Source organism: Schistocerca serialis, chromosome 1 (assembly GCF_023864345.2).
Source record: "Schistocerca serialis cubense isolate TAMUIC-IGC-003099 chromosome 1, iqSchSeri2.2, whole genome shotgun sequence".
In the NCBI taxonomy this organism is placed as follows: Eukaryota; Metazoa; Arthropoda; class Insecta; order Orthoptera; family Acrididae; genus Schistocerca; species Schistocerca serialis.
The window spans coordinates 1,196,427,285-1,196,448,662 of record NC_064638.1 but is presented as its reverse complement, the minus strand read 5'-3'; the positions used below and the strand labels follow the sequence as shown (position 1 = coordinate 1,196,448,662).

At 46.0% G+C, this 21,378-nt stretch overlaps 1 protein-coding gene across 1 annotated transcript in view; it reads right to left on the bottom strand.

Annotated features, from left to right (window-relative positions):
* The window catches only part of LOC126456526 (uncharacterized), a 427,095-nt gene that overhangs the window by 22,982 nt on the left and 382,735 nt on the right, over window positions 1–21,378 (bottom strand). Inside the window, exon 8 of the mRNA XM_050092278.1 lies at window positions 14,640–14,864. Coding sequence (XP_049948235.1) covers window positions 14,640–14,864 — 225 coding nt within the window. The remainder of the gene's footprint in view (window positions 1–14,639; window positions 14,865–21,378) is intronic.

Here is a 21,378-nt window from a genome sequence, read left to right as displayed (position 1 = left end):
CAGCAGGTACTCTCGAGGGTCCAAGAGGCGGAAACGCATTGTCCCACGTCCGTTAGCAACACAATAGCGACAACAGTCTAGCGATTCACGCGTTGGAACAACAAGTAGAACAATTGAAGCAGACTGGGGTGGAGGACAAGAGACAAATACATGATAAGATTGCGGCATTAGCGGACATTGTAGGCAGGATGAAACTGACGGAAAGCGAGAACAATACTACACCGGTAGCGGCCGCAGAGACCGAAGAAGTGCGTTCGCTTCTTAGATTTCAGAAGGGACAGTTCGAAGTGAACAGGCAGCACAAAGCTGTAACAGGCGAATTACAAGAACGCGTGGCACATCTGGAAAACCGCATGGCGTGTGACTCCGAACTCACCAATAGCACTAAAAATAGCCGTACGAACAGTGCAGAGAGGGACTCCGGCCATGAGGGAGATTTTGACGAGAGGGAAGAATGTATTTTGAGGGGCAGACATGAGACGAATAGAAACATACAAGGGCCTCGCCGGAAGGAAATGCGGGGATTTGATTTCAAACATTTCCTTACGGTGAGAAAGTTTCAGATATTTCGAAATTCGCAAAAGGAATATATCCACGTGCATGGCTCGAGCAATTTGAGTTTTGTCTTCCCCCTGACTGGGCAAGTTCACAAAAGATAGAATATATGTGTGGCTATTTGGAAGGCGAACCGGCGATTCGCATGAGGTCGGCAGCGCGTCACTGCAACTCCACTCGGGAGTTTCGACAAGCCTTTTTCTCCGCCTATTGGTCGGAAGCGGCACAAGATAGGGTCAAGCATGGCATAATTATGCTGCCAAATGTGAACCAGTCTGGTTTCGGCAGCCCAGCACGCCTATTCGACCACATGCTGCAGGCAAATCAATTTTTATACGACCCATACGGGCCTGCGGAACTAATTAGGATATGCATCACCAAATTGCCGATGCACTTGCGCCACGTCATTCTTGCGGGACGATGCAAAGAGGACGTGGAAACGTTTAAGACGCTTCTCCAAGAGTTGGAATACAATACAGCAGAATGCCCGCCTAATCAGGCACAAAGTTATTACGGGGCACAGCAGCGCGATCGCAGTCGTGGCCGTAGTACTAATCAACGGCGTGGCTGGTCGTCGCGACGCGAACGGAACCATAATCGGGACCGGCCGTATAGAAACTGGGGTAACAGTCGCGAACACAGGTGGAACAACGGAAATGATCGAGGACGTGGACAAGATCGTGAACGCTACAGGTACGGCAACCAGAATCGATACTACGATGAACACGGTGGGAATAGGACTGTAGGCGGAGCACCTCATGATGTTGAAATTCGGCCGGCTAACCCCAGACATAATCCAGCAAATGGAAATGAACAAAACCGGCAATGACAAACGATCAGCGCAGAAGGCGCCCAATCGGAACAAGTGAGCGACATGGCAAATGAGTAGAAAGGACAGCGAGAAGTAGAGAGGACGGTGAGGAGAAAGAATTGATTAGTTTAAATTTGTGACGTATGCATTTTGAGTAATATGTTGGTAAAAATGATAAAGATGTTTCTATGTGATTGATTGAAGTTATGTTTTAATTTTTTTTCTTTCCTTGTGTAATTAGGATTTAGGTTGGTTCAAATGTGAAGATAAAAGGTTTCTTTGTGAACGAGTGAAATGCTGTTTATGTTTTTTTTGTGTAAATAGAAAAGAGTCGTTCCTGAGAGAAGCAAGATCTGTGTTGAATTAATGCAAAACTCAGGGGAATATCCGATCTGTGGGTATTATGGGTCTGGCAAACCCAGGTCCCCAGCTGTTAGTAGCCGTGTTTCCGATTTTCTGCTTTCAGTGCTACTATCTATCTATTACTGTTCTATATCTGTCAGTATAAATGAGGATCTCTTACTATAGTATGCGTGCTGTATGAATATTTTAAGATAGGAGAACTCTGAGAAAGGAATGAGTAAATCTGGAATCTTGAAAACAGGATGCAATAATACGATTGTTAAACCACTGGCTTCCCAATATGCGATGATATGTTAATATTGATGATATATGTCTTTTTTTTGTTCTTTGTAGCTGAGTACGTAAAGTGCTGTCTGTGGATTTCGTAAGTATACTGATTCCCTTCAAGGTGAAAGAAGAATTGTGGTTTGTGTAATTTACGTCGCCCTGAAATATTATTGTGGTAGTCAAATACGAGCAGTTTTTCAGCAAATGGAGAATGGAACAGAAATATGGATCCTTTCTGTAGTCTTGATTGATGTTGAGCCAAAGCCTGAAAAATTATTCTGCGTTAATACTTGTCCTAGAAAAGAGACGTTTATGTGTTTTGCTGATTCTGTGAGCATTACAACTTACTGTTTTCGCGGGTCCGGGATGCACTGCAGCCTATGTGATTTGTACTGAGGAAATTTCCCTCTTGAAGGTAGAGGAAGATTAAATAATTTTGATTATGGGACCGAAGGAAAGCTTGGTTTAAGGTAATAAGGATGAAGCAAAACATTTGTCATTTAAACTACAGGAGGATTCGGATCTTTTGTGTCTGTTGTAAGTTCAATATGTTAAGATGAAACTGTTTTACAGAATAGAGGAGACCACTATTTTGCCATTCATGAGAAATGAATCCAGAATAACCACCACAGGCGAAATAACTGATTTGGAAGCGAAAGGTAACTTAAAGAAGGAACGAAATTGGAACAAAATGGGTAAAAAAAAAAAAAATTAACCTTCTCAGAGTCATCTGCGTGATTAACTCTTGTGATAACGTAATTTTAGATGAAATTTTCTTACTGTTTTATGTGTGAATATATAAGTATGATAAATGTATAATTGCGAGTCTCTTATCAGGTGTGTTAACTGGTATAAACGTTTTGATTTGCAAATAACCATTGTTCTTTCTACTTTGTATGTTTAAGGAACGTTTCTCCATGTTTATCTTGTGACAAGACGTATGCCGCGAGCGTCAAGAAGAGGACGAATTAGAACTATGTTTTAGTGGTATATACACGGTGTTGAAATAGCATTGAAGTAGCTTATTGGCTTAACTAGTAGTGGATTGAAGTAAAATTTTGAGTAATGCATGTTTATGGGTAGTTAGTTTGTAGAATAGACAACAGGTGTGCATGTGTGTGTGTGTAAATAACATGTGAACCCTATGCTGTCCTGACCTATACTTGCACAAGGCATAATCCTATTCATTTTAGTGAATTAATAAGTAGCATTTGATTTATTAAAACGTAAGTGAACCACATTAGTGATGTGGATTTAGATATTGTATTGTCAGTTCATTTAATTTTTATTTTTATACTGTCAAGTCATTTCACTTTTATTTTTTTATATTGTCAAGTCATTTAACTTTTATTTTTATATTGTCGATTCATGCATTTTTTTTATTTAAAAAAAAAATAAGTCTCACTTTCGTTCTTAAAAATTGTGAAATACAATACTAAGCGGTATTATGTATGACATTTTGTAATCACATAACTATGATGAACAATGTCTTTAAATGCAGTTGAGAACGTGAAAGCGAACCGGCTAAACTCTTACGAGACAGCGGGAGCAGCGAGGAGAAGGGCTAGTTGTAAACTAGCGGGTTTCCCAGCAGGACACGCTGTCAACCAGGCCACTTCGGGAGCGCGGTCGACAACAAAAGAAGGGCACGCGACAAACACTTTCCCTTGCACCTGGAGCTAATGGGCGGCCGCCCCAGTCGTGGAGGCGATGACCTGAGATGGGCGAGCGGTCCACCGCGCAGAAATCCATCTCCTGGCAACGCACCACACGCACGCGACCGTGATGAGACGGCCGCGGTGAAACAACACAAGGGGCGTGGAGCCTTTTGACAGGTACTGTCCAGAGAAACTTGCAGACGTCAACGACGCCTATCGACATTTCCTGACGGATGCCTACTGTCAAGCGACAGTAAATCATGGTTCGATGTTCTCTGGTCGCTAAGGGTGGCACAAAAGAAGAGCCATTAAGTGTCATCCTTGCCCAGGAATATCAAACCGGCGAGCCAATTGAGGATAACTCAAGAATGTAACAACACAAAGGGCGTGGAGCCTTTTGACACATACTGTCCAGAGAAACTGGCAAACTTCAACGACGCCTATCGACATTTCCTGACGGATGCCTACTGTCAAGCGACAGTAAATCATGGTTCGATGTTCTCTGGTCGCTAAGGGTGGCACAAAAGAAGAGCCATCAAGTGTCATCCTTGCCCAGGAATATCAACCTGGCGTGTCAAACGAGGATACCGCACGAATTTGACAACACAAACATGGAACCAAATCGAGATGTACGTGACACGGGCCACCAACAGAAATTTCATGAGAGGGCAGAGACGGCGGGATTGCACGCAACAGATGGACAAAAAAAAAACCCTACTGACAGCTGCGGCGACGAACCCTCCCCCCTACCCCTTATATTGTGCCTCGGAACAGTGGAACTACTGAGTGTTTCAGTGAACAGTGATTATACGGTTCTTAGTTCAATGCATATACGTGTGTTTCTGTCACAGAAACTTTGACTCGTGTGTTTTGCAGGGGTTCGATTTATTGGTGTTTATTAGACTGACTCTTGTATTTTGCAGGTGTTCTATTTATTGTTTTTTTTTATACTTTGACTCTTGTATTTTGCAGGTGTTTTAATTATTGGTGTTTTTTTTAGATGTTGACTATTGTACTGTTTTATTGATCAATGTTTGTTCTTGTGTGATGTATTAGATTGGTGATATTTTGTTTCGTAAATTCATTCAAGTCGCATTGCTTCGTTTATCAGTCAGATTGCTATTCATTCTCATTGGACTGTGATCGATTAGCCTTTGCATGGGGAATATTTATTGTGAGGAACCCCTTAAGGGTAACAATCACATAATTATTGTAGTTTCAGTATAATGACACAGTGCTCATTGTTTGCTAACTAATTGAAATATAGTTAAGTGATTAAATTAGTGCCACACAGTTATTTTAATTCTACAAATTATTAGTTTTATAAGATATAGAATTTTTTGCGATAACCACTTTGTAAAACATGTTTTTTTCTCTTATCATTTTTTTTTTTGCTTTTGCGGATTGTGCATTGTAATGTTCTGCTTTTTAATACCGATGTTATTTGATGTTCTTTTTTAATTGCTGTGGTACCTTTGCTATTTTCATAAATTTTGCTTGTTAATAAACAGTCATAAATTTTCCTGTGATCAGTTGGCTCTTGCAATGAGCAAATACTGGTGAACTCCACAAGGGTAACAACCAGAAATTGTTTTCATATTAATGACACAGGAACCATTGTTTTTACTTGCTGACCGAATTAGGTCTACACTATCTTTTAAATAGGTGTCACAGATTGTATTCTTTTTTTCTGTTTGAAATTAGTAGATTTTAAAGATTTGTTGAAATTATTGTGTTTTAGCAAGTAGCTGGTGACCTTTTGCCTTTTCTTTACACTTTTGGTTTAAGTAGGGTGTGAGAAGCCTGCTTGGGAATGTCCTAGCATGGCCAGAAAATTCCCTGCACAGTCTTTTCCCGGAGCGTTGGGGTTATGAAAGGTCTCTGTTGGATTCCTTTCATGTTTAATTTCTTAAATCTGTTGTCATTTACGGCATAAATTCCTCTTCTAAATTTACTGTGGCGTTTCTGACTATCTGGGAGGAGACTGAGTAGTGGAACGTGTTACTTTTACACATAAACAAGAACGATCTGTCACACTACTACACTTTAAAACACAGTTTATATGTAATTCATGTCACACAGTCTCATACGGAACCTACATCCGCTTTCTTGTATATACTGTATATGATAAGATACTGTCATCCCCCTTCCCTTCTGTGTGAGAGGATGAATGAGCAAATGTGTTTCTAGTTGCATGCTTGAGGGTAGCAGACAAGCCTGTCTGCTGGAGAACAGTAGGACCAACGTCGGAACAGGTAGCTATGCTTTCTAAAAGCAGAGAGGTTTCCATTCTTAGCATGGTCCTGGCCGTCCCTTGTCATGTTGGTATAGGAAGCTGCCCCTCTGGTCACTTCCGTTGGTATCTGGGAGACACGCTCGGTAGGAGCGCAGGTCAGTCGGTCCGTGGCGAGCGTCTGAAGTGGTAAGATCTCCGGCTAAGCGCGTGTCTGCTAAGTCCGTAGGACAATGGATTTCTTAAGTTCAGCCTAACTGAAAATTTAATCACCTTTATTTCAGGTTTAGCTCTAAAATATCTAATGTTATCTTAAATTGCAACGCAGTGTAATTCGCGTGTGAAGTAGTTCAGAATATCTTCCGGTAGTTGCTTTGTCACTACTTTGTGAGTAAAGTGGAACCACGTGTTGATCAGTAACTCTAACTAAGATCATCAATCTTAAATGCGAATGCTAGTCTGATTATAACGTCTCGTCTTGACAATATTTTTCAATATAGCAACTTTTCTTTATGTTCAACCCACGTGGGGCGTACTTTGTGAGGCCAGTACCACGTGCTTATACAATTGTTTGACCCGTCAGGTTAATAGTAAGACGATAGTAACCAGTTCGAGGTTTTTCTTTTGTAAATTGCTTTTCGATCTAATTTATTTTAATTATCAAAATTATTGTGGAGTTATACGCTTTGTGTAAACCAAGTTGACCACGTGAAGCATGTGGTGTAATCATCAAAGTAGCCCTCAGCTATTCTTTTTGGGAAGATTTCAGAGAGAGTTAGTATGAATTTAGTATACCAGTGTGTGGTAATTACATGACGGACAGGATTGTGCTACGAACGTAATTTCTTTGGGTGAAAACTGAATCGGTTGGTTGTGGTTAATTTCCTCTTGCTTATCTTTCAACGTTCTTCGCGTGTTATTTTATGAATGCAGTGTTGTATGCAGTCTCCCAATCTTGGCTCCATATTTTATGTGTTCCGTAAGATTACAATCTCATATTTTCACAATCCTAAATAAGGCACCAGCTCAGTTATAACTCACGTTTAATATGCTGAAATTTCAATGATCAATCTTAAAATAAATTTCCAAATATAAACCGATTTCTTTCTTTTTATTTAAATTCTCCTTTTATATATATATATATATATATATATATATATATATATATATATATATATATATATATATATATTACCGGTTGTTGTTTGACTTTTAAAAGATTATAATTAATGTTAGTCTGTTTGGGAATTTGGTAAACCTAGACTAGTTACCTGGTGAAAGAGTTGCGCAGTAATGCAAGGTTAACTTCCCCAGACAGCTCACAGCTTTTAACTCGCATTTATTGTCCATCAGTACCGCTTTCATCATAGCAAATTAAAGTATCAGTTTACAAGTTTTTGCTCCTACTGTTGGGTCAGGAAGTGAAGCGAATTTGTTTGTAGTTATATCACACTAGCAGCTTTAGGAGACAGCCGAAATCTGGGTTAAATATAGAGGAAGGTGTGGACTCGAACTCACGACTTTGTAGCTACAATGCATGACGTTTACCACTAGACCACGAGCTGATGCAGTAGTGCAACAACTTAACAAGAAGACAACACTTCCTCCAGACCCTTCCGTATACTACAGAGTTGCGAAATCGTGAATATGGCTGAACTTAAAAGTTTGAAGGGGTAGCTGGTTTTACTGCTGCCTGAAGTGAAGGCTCAGATCTGGTGTATGCTGTGGCTAGCTAGCGGTCAGGTTTTATATGTCAGATCGTACATTACCGAGTTGTACCTTGTACTTATTTTTGTAGACTGAATTTTGTGAGTTCAGAAAAAGACTGCACACTTATAGTGAGTGCTGTCATTTCAAAATGTTATAAAAATATATAAAACTGCTATTACAGGAATTTCTGTTACAGAGTATGTCTGAAAAGAGTTTCACAGTACAACAGCCTCCTCTATGTTTTTTCTCATTTAGTATGTAATGGGTGTTTTCTTATAAAGATACTTTTTGAAGCTTCCTGGCAGATTAAAACTGTGCCGGACCGACACTCGAACTCAGGAACTTTGCCTTTTTCGGGCAAGTGCTCTACTAACTGAGCTACCCAAGCACGGCTCATATCCCGTCCCCACAGTTTTCCTTCCGCAGTACCTCGTCTCGTACCTTCTAAACTTCACAGAAACTACCCTGCGAAACTTGCGGAACTAGGACACGGTAGAAAGGATAGTGCGGAGACATAACTCTTGCCACAGCCTGGGGGACGTCTCATTCAAGATACCTTTTGTAAGTAGGCTGTTTCCAGCAATGGAAACCAACCACAGATTGCACACAGCACAGTCAGTGGTTTTCACACAGAGCGCTACGTGGCGTTACCAACATAAAAACCTAAACAGCCTACTTACACTTACTACAAAAAAAAAGTCTGTTACTGGGTGACATACATACTATTGAATTAAGTTCATCCCTTTATTTAAAATTTGTCAGCCCTTAGCAGACGGCTGTTGTATCCACGCACCCAACCAACCAACTCGCGCACGCGCGCCCTGACCGTGACGTCGCTGGCCACAGTTCCCGTCGCGGCCGTCGGCGTCTCAGGGCGTTACCGCCGACGGAAGAGGTCGCGCCACGGCTGAGCTCGAGTCCGCAGCGCCCTCTGCCTTTTGCATATAAGGAGGAGCGCTGCCCCCGAGACGGGCATCTAGAGGGTTGGATCCCCTCCTTCGACAGCGTCTGATTGCAAAGCCTGGGCTACTCTCAGGGTGGAATCTCCGTCTTCGAAGATTGTGTGTGTCTGTCTGTCTGTCTGTCTGCCCGCTGCTGTCGCTGTTCGTTCGTCCGTCCGTCCGTCCGCCTGCTGGCTGTCCATCGCCGTCGTCGTAACCGCTGCCGCCGCCGCCGCCGCCGCCGCCGCCGCCGCCGCCTGCTGTTCGTCCGTCTGTTCGCCGCTGCCCATCGCCGACGCCGACGCCGCCTGCTGTTCGCCGCTGCCCATCGCCGACGCCGACGCCGCCTGCTGCACGTCCGTCTGTCCGTCGCCGTTCGTCTGCAATGAGTACTCCCACCTCCACCGTCATCTACACCTCCCCCTCCCCCTCTCCCACAGTCACTTCCTGGAGTGCCGCCTCTGGCCTCCCTCCTTCCACCTCCCCTTCCCTTCCTCCACTTACCCACCCCCCTATCTCCTCCCCTGCTGTATACCCACACCTCTACACCCTTCCTCCTGCCTCCACACCCTCAACAGCTCCCACTACTACCCCCGCCCTCACGTACGCCTCTGTTGCCGCCTCTGCTGCCGCCCCTCAGGTGGTTGGCTTCCCCTCTCTCACCGACCCCGTCGCTTCGTCTTCTGCATCTCCCGCACGCATCACGTTGCGCCGAGCCACCATCGCCACCACTGAACCAGCTGCTTCTCCCGGTGCCTCCACTACGCCACAGGGATCTGCCACCCGCCACCTCCCTCTCCTCCCCGTCCCTCTCCCCTCCTCCCAGCCTCCAGTCTCCAAAAAACCCCAAAAGCGCGTCCTTACCGACTCTGCTCCCGCCACTTCCCACAAAAAATCGACGCCACCTCCCCCTCCCCCTGCCGTCACCATGGACACCACCCCTCCTCCTGCCACCCCTACCTTGGCCCCTACCCTCCACACCTTTGTCCTGTCCACTCCCGATCCTAAGTTCCTCGACGCTCGTACCCTCACCAAGGAAATACGAAAGTACTTACCTGGTGCTCCCATCTCCCAACTCATTCCCCGCAGGGACTCAGTCCTTATCAAGTCCCCGTCCCCATCATTTCACACAGACCTCCTGCGAAAACTCCCACGAGTTATGTTTGGCCCCCACGCCTCTCTGACACCCTTCCTTTCCGCTTCCACTCCTCGTCAGCCCCAGCCTCCCCGTCGCCCCCCCACCTACACCGCTGTGATCACCAAGCTCAGCCCGGTGATCACAGAGGATGAAGTGTTGGTAGAACTGAACTCCCACCCGGACTTGGAAATCCGCTCTGCTCGCCGTATCCACAATGCCTCTGGTCCCACCTACCTCATGCGGGTATTCTCAGAGTCCGCCCCGTCCATAGACCATCTCCTCACCCAGGGTGCCCTGATATACCACCGTCGCCACCCTGTTGAATCCTCCAAATCCCCTCCCCAATCCTACCGTTGCCAACGGTGCCTGATGTACAATGACCACCTGACTCCCGACTGCAAAAACCCCCCCACCTGTCCCCATTGCAAGGCCTCCCACTTTCTCAAGAACTGCCCCAACCTCGCTGCTCCTCCTTCCTGTAATACCTGCAATGGCCCCCATCCCACATACTCCCACAAGTGTAAAGCTAAACCCCCTCCAGCCACCCCTGAACTTACAGTCCCAGTTCGTCCCGTCGATCCTCCTGTCCATCCTAACAATTCCCTCCGTCCACCCCCCACGGCCGAGGACATCATCCGGTTCATTACCGTTGTACTCCAAAACATTCACCCTTTCCAGCGCCCGCACACCTTCCAACAAATATCCCTTGCTGCTCGCTCTGTTTTCCACCTGAACACCTTCGCCACTTACTCCCACAACCAAGCCCACTTCACCTTCACCCGCCTCGACACCCTAGTTTAAGTCTCTTCCCTTCCCTCTCTTCCCCCCCTCCTTCCCGTCATGGCGCGGCACGAGTCTCGCATCCTCTTCCAGAACATTCGCTCCTTCCGCTCCAACAAATACCTCCTCATGCACACCCTCTCCCACCACCAGGTCGACACCTTCCTCTTGAACGAAACCTTTCTCCAGCCCCACCATTCTATCCGGACCTCCCCCTATATCCTCCACCGCACTGATGCTCCTGGTCCTCGTGCGCAGGGTGGAGTCGCGATTGGCCACCTTAAGCATATCCCCGTCCGGCCACAACCTCTCCTCAATGACCCCACTGAACACCTTATCCTTAGCGTCTTCTTCCCCTCCCTCACCATTACCTGTGCCACCATCTATGTCCGCTCCACTGCTCCTCTTCCTTATGACTTCATCTCACACATTGACCACACCTTCTCCACCTATGTGATTGCCGCCGACCTCAACGTCCATAGCCGCACTCCTGCTGCCCTTCGGCGGTGGCATCAGTTCCTCTCCACAATCCAGGGTGACCTTGTTCCCATTCCCCAGCACACCCGACCCGAAAGTAACACCACCCCCGATGTTGTCATTGCCTCCGCCAACCTCCTTGGGCGTATCACTGTCGCCGTCCTTGACCCCACAGGTAGCGATCACCTCCCTGTCCTTCTCACCATAACGTCTGCAAACCGCCCCCCTCCAGCTCCGCAACCTGCACCCCCTCCCAAGGTCGTCCATGACTATCGCCGTGCCAACTGGGATGCCTACCGGGACTCCATCTCCACCCAGGTCGAAAGCCACCCTCTTACCTATCGCCATCCTGACGACATCATCCGCGCCTCGTCCTTCCTTCAGACGGTAATTACTGACGCCGTGGGGGCCCATGTTCCTACTAAAACCATCCACCCACACCGTCCCACTCTCCCTCCGCGGGCTGTCCTCCTCCTCCGTGAATCCCGCCGCCTCTATCGCTCCTTCCTCCGCACTCGTGACAGGGATACACTCCAACGCCACCGGCAAATACAGCGACACGTACGGAACCTTATTACAGCAACGAAACGCCGGGACTGGCGCCAGACCTGCACACGACTCAATGCCACCCTCCCTATCAACTCCTCCAAGTACTGGTCTGCCTTCCATCGTCTTACTGGTTCCCTTTCCGCTCCCCACTACCCCCTTCTCCATGATGATCGCCCCCTTCCAGACAACCTCAGTAAGGCCAACCACTTCGCTTCCCACCTTTCCGAGGTCTTCTCCATCCCCGATGATCCCCACTTTGATTATTCTCTTTTCCCCACCGTCATGGAACGTGCTGATACCTCAGTCGCTCCACTTGCTCCTAGTCTCCAGTACTTGGGGCAGTTGCCCCCCTCCGACGTCAACACTCCCATCACAGCACAAGACATTAAGCTTCTCCTCCAGTCCAAACGCAACACGGCCCCTGGTCACGACTGTGTCACCTACCGTCACCTTCGAGAAAGCCCCTATTCCTTCCTAACTGTCCTCGCCCATCTCTATAATGTCATCCTCTCTACTGGCTTCTACCCTGACCTGTGGAAGACCTCCCGCGTCCTCCTCTTCCTCAAACCCAACAAACCCCCTTCTGCCGCCTCTTCCTATCGTCCCATCTGCCTCACCTCCGTCTTCAGTAAGGTCCTTGAATCCATCCTCTCCCACCGTATCCATCGGCACCTTGCTCAACACCACCTCCTCCCCCTTACCCAGTGTGGCTTCCGACCCTCCTTCTCTGCTGACGACCAACTCCTCAACCTTGTTCACCTTCTGTCCCTCCAGCTCAACTCCCGTCGCTCCGCCATTTTTGTTTCCCTTGACCTCCAAAATGCCTATGACCGTGTATGGCATCCCGGTCTCCTCTTTAAACTCCAAACCTACGCCCTGCCTATCAATTTTGTCCGTCTGGTCGCTTCCTTCCTCTCGCACCGTCCTTCCTATGTCACCCTCCACAACACCAACTCCCGTCTCTTTTATCCCACGGCTGGCGTCCCCCAGGGTTCTGTCCTCTCCCCTCTCCTTTATCTCTTGTATACAGCTGATATGCCCAAGCCACCCCCACCAGTTCACCTTCTCCAATATGCTGATGACACCGCCTTCCTGGCTCTCTATCCTACCCTTCAACGGTCTCAACGTACCCTCCAAACCCACCTTAACCAGTTCACCACTTGGTGTAACCAGTGGCTCCTCCGTCTGAACCCCTCCAAAACCCAGGCAATCATCATAGGCCGTACCACTCGCTCCTTTCGCCTCCAAGATTTCTACCTCACCCTTTATGGTCGTCCTATCCAACTCACCCCCACCCTGAAATACCTTGGCCTCACCCTTGACCGACACCTCACCTGGACCCCTCATCTCCTGACCATCCAGCAGAAAGCCCATTCCCGCCTCCGCCTGCTGAAACTCCTGTCCGGCCGGACATGGGGATTGCATCCTTCTACCATCCTCCACACCTACAAATCCCTCATCCGTCCTATCCTCTGTTATGCCAGCGTCGCCTGGATCTCCGCCCCCACCCGCTTTTACAAGGCTCTCCAAATCCTTGAACGCCATGCGCTCCGCCTTGCCTTCCGTATCCGCCTTCCTTCCCCCACACGGCTCCTGTATGAACTGATCCCCTTCCCCCACCTCCTCTTGTTCCTCCAACATCTCCGCATCCTTTACATTGTTCGCAGGGTTGATCCCCCCCACCCTCTGGTTTCCTCCTTCCTCTCCACCCCTCGCCCGTTGCCGCGCCTCTATCGCTGTATCCCTCCCTCTCTCCACCTCCACACCCTCCTTCTCCTTCATCAGGGCAATTTCCAACGCCTCCCCCTCCCGGATGACGAACTTCGCCGTGACATATACCCTTCCTTCCAACTATAACCCGGCCTTGTTCCCCCCCCCCCCTCCCCAGGGCCCCCTTCTCCTCTTTCCTCCTTCCCCCAGAGCGGATTCTCCTCCATCCCCCCCTCCCCTGAGACCCTGCACCCCATACTTGCCTCTCTCCTTCCCACATCCCTCCCTACCTGGCCCTCTTCCGAGCGACCCCCATTCCCCTCCCCCATCTCTTCCCCTCCCTCCCTTCTTCAGGTCTCCCTCATCTCCTTGAACCTGGCAGATCCTCTGTATTGATCATCATCAGTGTGCCACGTCAGTGTTGTGTTTCGTGCTATTTCTCGTGTGCGTCCAGAGGTGTGATTTTAATTGTGTACTGCCTTGAGGTTCGCCGTCAGTGTGCTATGCCATCTGTCAACACCTTCATGCTCCAGTCATACTGTGCCTTGTGTTCTTTTAATCGTCGCAGAGTGTGGCTTTTTGTGTGTGCTACTTTTAAACAGTTTTTTTTTATCTCCATTTTACAGTCACCCCGTTTTTTTGTATATTGCCTTCCATGATGTTCTCCCTTTTGTATATCTATGTTCGCCTTCTTCTCTCCTTTGCTGTTTTTAAATGTCTTCTATTGTTTTGTTCTATGTCTTTCGGCTGAAGAGCAGCGCATATGCTGCTGCCAGCCCGCCCCGATGGGGAATTGAAATACAATAAAGAAAAAAAAAAAAAAAAAAAAAAAACCCCGAGACGGACAGTCTATTGTCGATTGTCTATTGCTAGCCTTTCGTGGAGTTTACAGCGGAGCCATTGCAGTGTGATATTTGCTATTGTATTCGACTAGGCTCAGTACACGGATTACTCCTGGATATTACTTGGACTTGTATTGCTGGTGCACGTTTCATCAGAAATAAAGATAAGTTATCTCTTCATTCTAGCTGGCACAATTCTTGTCACTAATTATTTTTCGGCCAACAGACATGGCTACATCCTGGTCACTACCCACGCTTTATACAATTTGTGGTGGCTGCCCCAAAAGTACCACCGAGGACCTTGGGTTGGGAGCCGTCACAAAAACGGCAGTGGTCATAAACAAACTAACGTGACGGCTTGAGCCCGCCACTTGGATACGGACTGGCCGTTACCTGGCGTCGCAGTCGTTGAGCACGAGCGAGCCGCTGGCGCTGCCGCAGTCGGCCGCATCGCCCCACCGCAAGCAGCGCCGCTCCGCGTCCGCCGCCGCCCCCGCCCCCTCCGCCCCCGCGTCGTCGCCCTCGTCGTCGCTGCTGGCGACGGCGCTGCCGCAGCTCTGGTCGTCGCCGCTACTGCCCGCCGCCGCCACCGCCTCCGCAGCCACCATGCCCGCGGCCGCCTCTCGCTCCTTGGCGTCGAGCGCGAGCCGCCAGCGGCGGTCCAGCAGCGACGTGGTCGACGTCGAGTACTTGCGGCCCAGCCCGACGCCGGCGCCGCCGTCGCCGAGGTCGCCGGCCGCGGCCGACGCCGGCGGCGAGTGGTCGCTCTCCTCCGAGAAGGCGCGCGTGATGAGGATGCGCGGCGACCGGCGCGGCGTCGACAGAACCGTCTGCAAGTCAGTAGCGGTACGGTGCAAGTGCGAGTCCGGTGTTGAGGGTTGCATACGTGACAAATGGAGACAAATGTTTTTTATTCCAGTCTCTGATCACAATAGCAGTTCTTTAGACGATGACCGGTTTCAGTCCGTAATGACCATCTTCCCAATTTCTGCTTAACGATTACGAATAGAAATCGCCAAAATGATGAATCCTAAGCTCCCCCAACTGAGATCGCAGGTTAAGATACATAAGAAAGGAAACACAGTCCGTCCAACTGTTAAAAATTTGTCATCACCATGTTGTAAACTAAATAAGTTTCTTAACAACAAACTTGAAGCAGTGTACACTTTCTCTACCAATTTTGGGCTGAAAAAAGATTCTGACCTTGCTAAGGCGATTAAGGATACACCTATTCCAAATAATGGGACACTAGTTTCCCTAGATGTAAAAAACCTCTACAGTAGTGCCCCTATAAAGGAAACGATTCAGATTATTAAACGTGATCTGCTAACTCATAACAAGATTAGTACTGCAGAATACACAAAATTAATAGAACTTTTAGAATTTGCATTAACTTGTAACTATTTTACATTCAATGACAACATATATCAACAAATAGATGGTCTTGGGATGGGTAACAGTTTGGCTGGTACGTTTGCAGATATTTTCATGAACGACTTAGAATGTAAGTTCTTTGCTAAGTTCCCACGACTGAAAGACAAGACCATAAATTATAAACGTTATGTCGATGACATCTTGTTAGTGTTAAAGGGGGACGAAAAATGAGGTTACCGCATTTGCTCAAGCCATAGGCAACATGCACCAAAAAATAGTGTTTACTACAGAAATAGAAGACGCGGGTTCCATTAACTATTTAGACCTTACCATTAAGAAGGTTGATAACAGACATAAATTTTTGATTTTCAGAAAGCCTACATGTACAGATACTATTATCGGAGCCAGTTCATGCCATCCATCTCGATATAAAAGCGCCTTTTTCACCTCTATGATCCACCGACTATTTAGATTACCATTGGCCGACAGTGAAATACGTCAAAAACTTAGTATATGAAAGCAAATTGCAGTAGCCAACGTTTTTTCAGCTAAAGATGTTATGCGCCCATCCAATAGGATAAAAAACAGAAAGTAAATAATAGGCAGACCAACAATCATCTAGAAAAAAGAAAGAATAAAGAAAACCTGAAAACTATCCCAATAAAATTTTACGGAAAAATGTCCCAACAAATAGAAAAGAGTTTCAATAAATCTAATGTTGGATGTGGTTTCCAAGTTAACAACACTCTGAAACTCCGTTTTAAACATAGTATGAGTAAAGACTCTGATAAATTTGACGGTTTTGGGGTTTACAAAATCATTTGTAGTAGTTGTGACAAATTTTACATCGGTCAAACTGGCCGCTCTTTTAAAATTAGATTCAGGGAGCATTTGCAAGCACAGACCAAAACTGTATGAGGAATGCATTTAACAGAAAACGGCCACACTGTAGGCAATATCGAGAGTTGTGTGCGTATTTTACACAGTGCAGAGAAGGGTCGCGCTCTCGACTTGTTGAAGCAGTTAGAGATTTACAAAGGCAAAAAGCATGACCCACTAGCATACTGAATCTACGAAGCGGTTTTGTGCTCAATGCCTACTTTGCTTTATTTGATAACATACTACGATAACCAAATAATTCCTCGCGTACTTATACCTAGCCTTACTTGATGAATTATGTTGAGATCAGTAGGCATTTGCCTTACTTCCGCACAGTAGTCGCTCTAATTCTGTAACTGATAATCTCCTACCTATTCATGGAATGTATAGCCAGACTATATAATTTTATTTATTGACTGCTTATATGTTGTTTAAACTTTTCTGTGGGAGACATGTCACGATGTATGTAAAGCCCTCTAGTGGTTAAATTCTCTACGATCGGTGCGCGCCTACATAACATCCTAGCGGCCGACCCAACAGAGGGCGCTGATCATTGATCTGTCTCTTTTTCAGCTATCATATAGACATTGTATCTTTCATAAGCAATTTATAGGTTGCCAAAGGCAATGTATTACGTATATTAATTGTTGACCGTAAATTCACCATAAAAAAGGATCGGACCTATTCTCTTCATATATTTTCTTTTAATAATTTTATATGGGTAACTGCATTCATCTCTTAACGTATAACAATTGGTTTCTGTGATAGTCACCAATTTTAAGAAGTCTGCTACATGCATTTTACTTAATGTGTTTTAATCAGATTATGTTTTTTGCATAAATGATGACTACATATAAGTAAGCCCACAGTAGCGACATCTAGGGAGGATGTAGGCAAACAGGTTTCTGGTTGCTACTGTACTTCAGTAGCCAGTAGCAATAATCACTATGTGGACGATGTGGCCTATTCTACACCTTATTTTCGATATATGTGACGATGCTGTGCTGATTATATTTATATGTTTTGACGATGCCATTATGGCCTTATCACTTTAGAACATGGTGTAAAACAGGTATCTTGTACTATATTTTATCTATACATTTCCCTAGTTGTATGACAGTATATTGTGATACATATTGCTGCTTTATGTTGAAAGACACACTGCTCACTAGATGTATATATTTATATATTTTAGATCTGAGGATGGTCATTACGGACTGAAACCGGTCATCGTCTAAAGAATTGCTATTGTGAACAGGGACTGGAATAAAAAACATTTGACAGTATTGGATCAGTGTCTCTATACGCGATTATGTCGCAGTTGGTGAAACTTACTGGTGTAGTCACGATAGTCTCAACAACATGCGGTAGTAAAATATATGAGGTATTTGCGGGAAAACTGTTGGATGCAGAGAAAAGAACAACCAACATGTTGATGTGTGTGTGTGCGCACATCAAGGTAACACACATTAAAAATCTGCCCTTCATTGGTAACACAGGGTATATGAACATAACAATATTGACCGCGAACCAATTAATCAATATATTTCTAAATAATAATCGTCTTGGTGGCCAATTGTGTATGTAATGGCAATGCGACGAATTCTTTGTTATTCTTGTGATCTCTTGTAATCGCTTTCCTTTCTGCTTTGCTATGGTCCACACGTACCTGATAACAGTCGCAAGCGAAAAGTTTTCAGTTAAATGAGCAGGCGAATCGGGTCTCGAAGCGGACGCAGACGGCGAATTCGGAGATGACTCGTTTTTAAGTTTAAAGGCAGTACACAGACTTCATTTCTAGTCTGTCAGGTGGCAAGGAGATTCTAATCAGCTATACTGATTCACTTCACAGACGCTAACTCTGTCTCCGGCAGTGATTCACTCACCAAGTTGCAATATGGATATGGAGTCTCATATACTGCACCTGACAAGTGGCCATTATTCATCGTGGCTCCACTGATGGAGTAGGCCGACAATAGTGCGTGCATAATATAACTTGGCCCGTACCTGCGCAGACGGTATTGTAAAGGAGGTGGCGAAGGTGGAGGTGGGGGCTTCGTTGTGTGCGACCAGCGAGCGGGAGGGGATGTGCAGGTGAACCGCTGACACCTATTCACAAGCGGATCTTCTGAGCTACAGTTAGTGAGTTTGCCGACCGTGGTGGCCACGGGGTTCTAGGCGCTGCAGTCTGGAACCGCTCGACTGCTACGGTCGCAGGTTCGAATCCTGCCTCGGGCATGGATGTGTGTGATGTCCTTAGGTTAGTTAGGTTTAAGTAGTTCTGAGTTCGAGGGGACTGATGACCTCAGATGTCAAGTCCCATGGTGCTCAGAGCCATTTGAACCATTTTTGAAGTTAGTGAGTTTGCAAGCTATTGTATAAGTATTAACAGGTTACGTCAGCATGACCAACTCGGTAACTCAGTAGCCTCTGACCAGAGCACCGAATCAGCTGATAAAACTTGAGGGTACTACTGCCCGGTCAGTACTGCTCGGTCAGTAATGTGAACGAAAATGCTTTTCTGCGCAAGTGCCAACTTACTTTGCGCGAGCACGCCCTGTAGTAGACTTTGCCACTTACACTATGTGATCAAAAGTAACCGGACAACCCCAAAACAAACGTTTTTCATATTAGGTGCGCTGTGCTGCCACCTACTGCCAGGTACTCCATATCAGCGATCTCAGTAGTAATTAGACATCGAGGGAGAGAAGAATAGGGCGCTCCGCGGAACTCACGGACTGCGAACGTGGTCAGGTGATTGGGTGTCACTTGTGTCATAAGTCCGTACGCGAGATTTCCACGCCCCTAAACATCCGTAGGTGCACTGTTTCCGATGTATAGTGAAGGGACACGTACAGCACAAAAGCGTACAGGCCTACCTCGTCTGTTGGCTGACGAAGTCCGTCGACAATTGAAGAGGATCGTAATGTGTAATAGGCAGACATCTATCCAAACCATCACACAGGAATTTAAAACTGCATCTGGATCCACTGCACGTACTACGACAGTTGAGCGGGTGGCGAGAGAACTTGGATTTCATGGTTGAGCGGCTGCTCATAAGCCACACATGACGCCGATAAATGCCAATTGCCTCGCTTGGTGTAAGGAGCGTAAACACTGGATGACTTTAAAGTGGAAAAACGTTGTGTGCAGTGACGAATAACGGTACAAAATGTGGCGATCCGATGGCAGGGTGCGGGTATGCCGAGTGCCCGGTGAACGTCATCTGCCAGTGTGTTAGTGCCAACAGTAACATTTGGAAGCGGTGGTGTTACGGTGTGGTCGTGTTTTTTCGTGGAGGGGGCTTGCACCCATTGTTGGAAAGGGATATTGTAGATAATTTTAGACCTTCCCAGTGTTACCAAAAGCTATCGCAAAGGCTAGATACACAAAGGTATTTGATAATTTTGGTTAACATAATTTACTGTCGAACGTATAGTTTGGTTTGGTTTAAAAGTTGTTTAACAACTGAAGATGGTATATCCTCTTTTCTCTGCGAGACACTGGATGAATTAAACAAAAAGCTGTGAACACTAGGCATGTTCTGTGATCTAAAAAACTTGTTTTATTGAGTTGATTATGAAACGTTAACGGACCATTATAGAATAAGTGTCGTAGTTCATAGCTGGTTCGCCTCATACTTTGAAAAACAGAGGGGAAAACCACATTAATGAGAACGGCTATGAGTTGGCGTACGACTGGGACTGCCTCAGGGATAGGTGCTGGGACATCTACTTTATAAGATGCCTTCTAACATGACACGTGATTTTAAAATATTGCTGTTTGCTGATGAGACTAACTTGGTAGTGAAGGATGTTGAGTGCAGCATAGGCAATATCACATAGTGCATTCCAAGATAAAAGTTCGTGGCTTCTACAAAATAAATTGATACTAAATCAAAGCATGACTTAGTTTGTACAGTTTTGCAATTCAAATAAAACTAACATTCTGACTACACAGAATGGGCAAGTGATTAATGAGTCTGAACAGTCCAAATCCCCAGGTGCTCATAAAGATCAGTACCACATACGGACCGAGTCAAGTCTTCATGCGGCCCACTATTCTAACCGTATTTTATGATATGCGTCTGACAACTAGCAGCCGATAGAAACGTCAACTAACGCTAGGAGACTCTTAAGAATGTAGCTTTTCTATTAAGTAAAGAACAAAAATACTTACAGAGACTAAGACTTTAAGACGTGCCTGCTTTAAACTGACGTTCGTGAATTCGTCTCTGAGGTAAGTAAAGTTCGGCGCTTTCCTGAGGTGCAGAGGGGTAAGTAGGGCGACCACTGCGGGGTTAGAGGGTGTGATATGGAGAAACGATTTATTGCTTGTTTTCCAGTACTGACAACACACACGTATGCGCGACCCGTACCGTTCAGCGCTATGGTATAAATTTGGACACGGAAGCAAACTGCGTTTGGTGAGTGCGTTATTACAGAGACACTCATCTTCAAATGCGGTACTTATTTGTAGCAAGAAGCACTAAAGCAATTAGACTGTTGTAATACAATGCAGTGAGTATAAAAAAATGGCCTTTATCGCTCATAAAACCTTTGTGATGGCTTCTTACACTCAGAAGTGCATTTAAATGTAAGTACAAATACTATTATTAATCAAAGCAATTCGCGCACATAGTAAAAATACCAACACTTCGCCACGCAACTATAGTGTTACAACCGTTAAATTACCGAGGCTGGCAGAAATCTGAAACGGAGAACAGTCGACCCGAAGTGTTCCGAATGGGGCAGACTTCTAACGATCAGTACTTGGGGATCGAGGACCAACTTATCGCACGCTCACGATAGCTAGTCTAACGGCGACTCATAACATGTAGGTTACCAATTAATAATGTCAGTATACGCGCGGCCCGATGTCTCATCCAATAATGTTAGTATTCGCTCATAGCAAGAAAGATTGGCAACCACTGAGATAGATCGTAAGTTGTCACCGAGAGTCCATGTTAGGAATCTTGTTCAAAAAACTAATGTTGCTGTATTTATTTTAACAGAAAGTCCAACACGAAAATTATTCTGCTTTGCTTATTTTCACTCGCTTTGAAAAACGGCATTATATTTAAAGGGAACT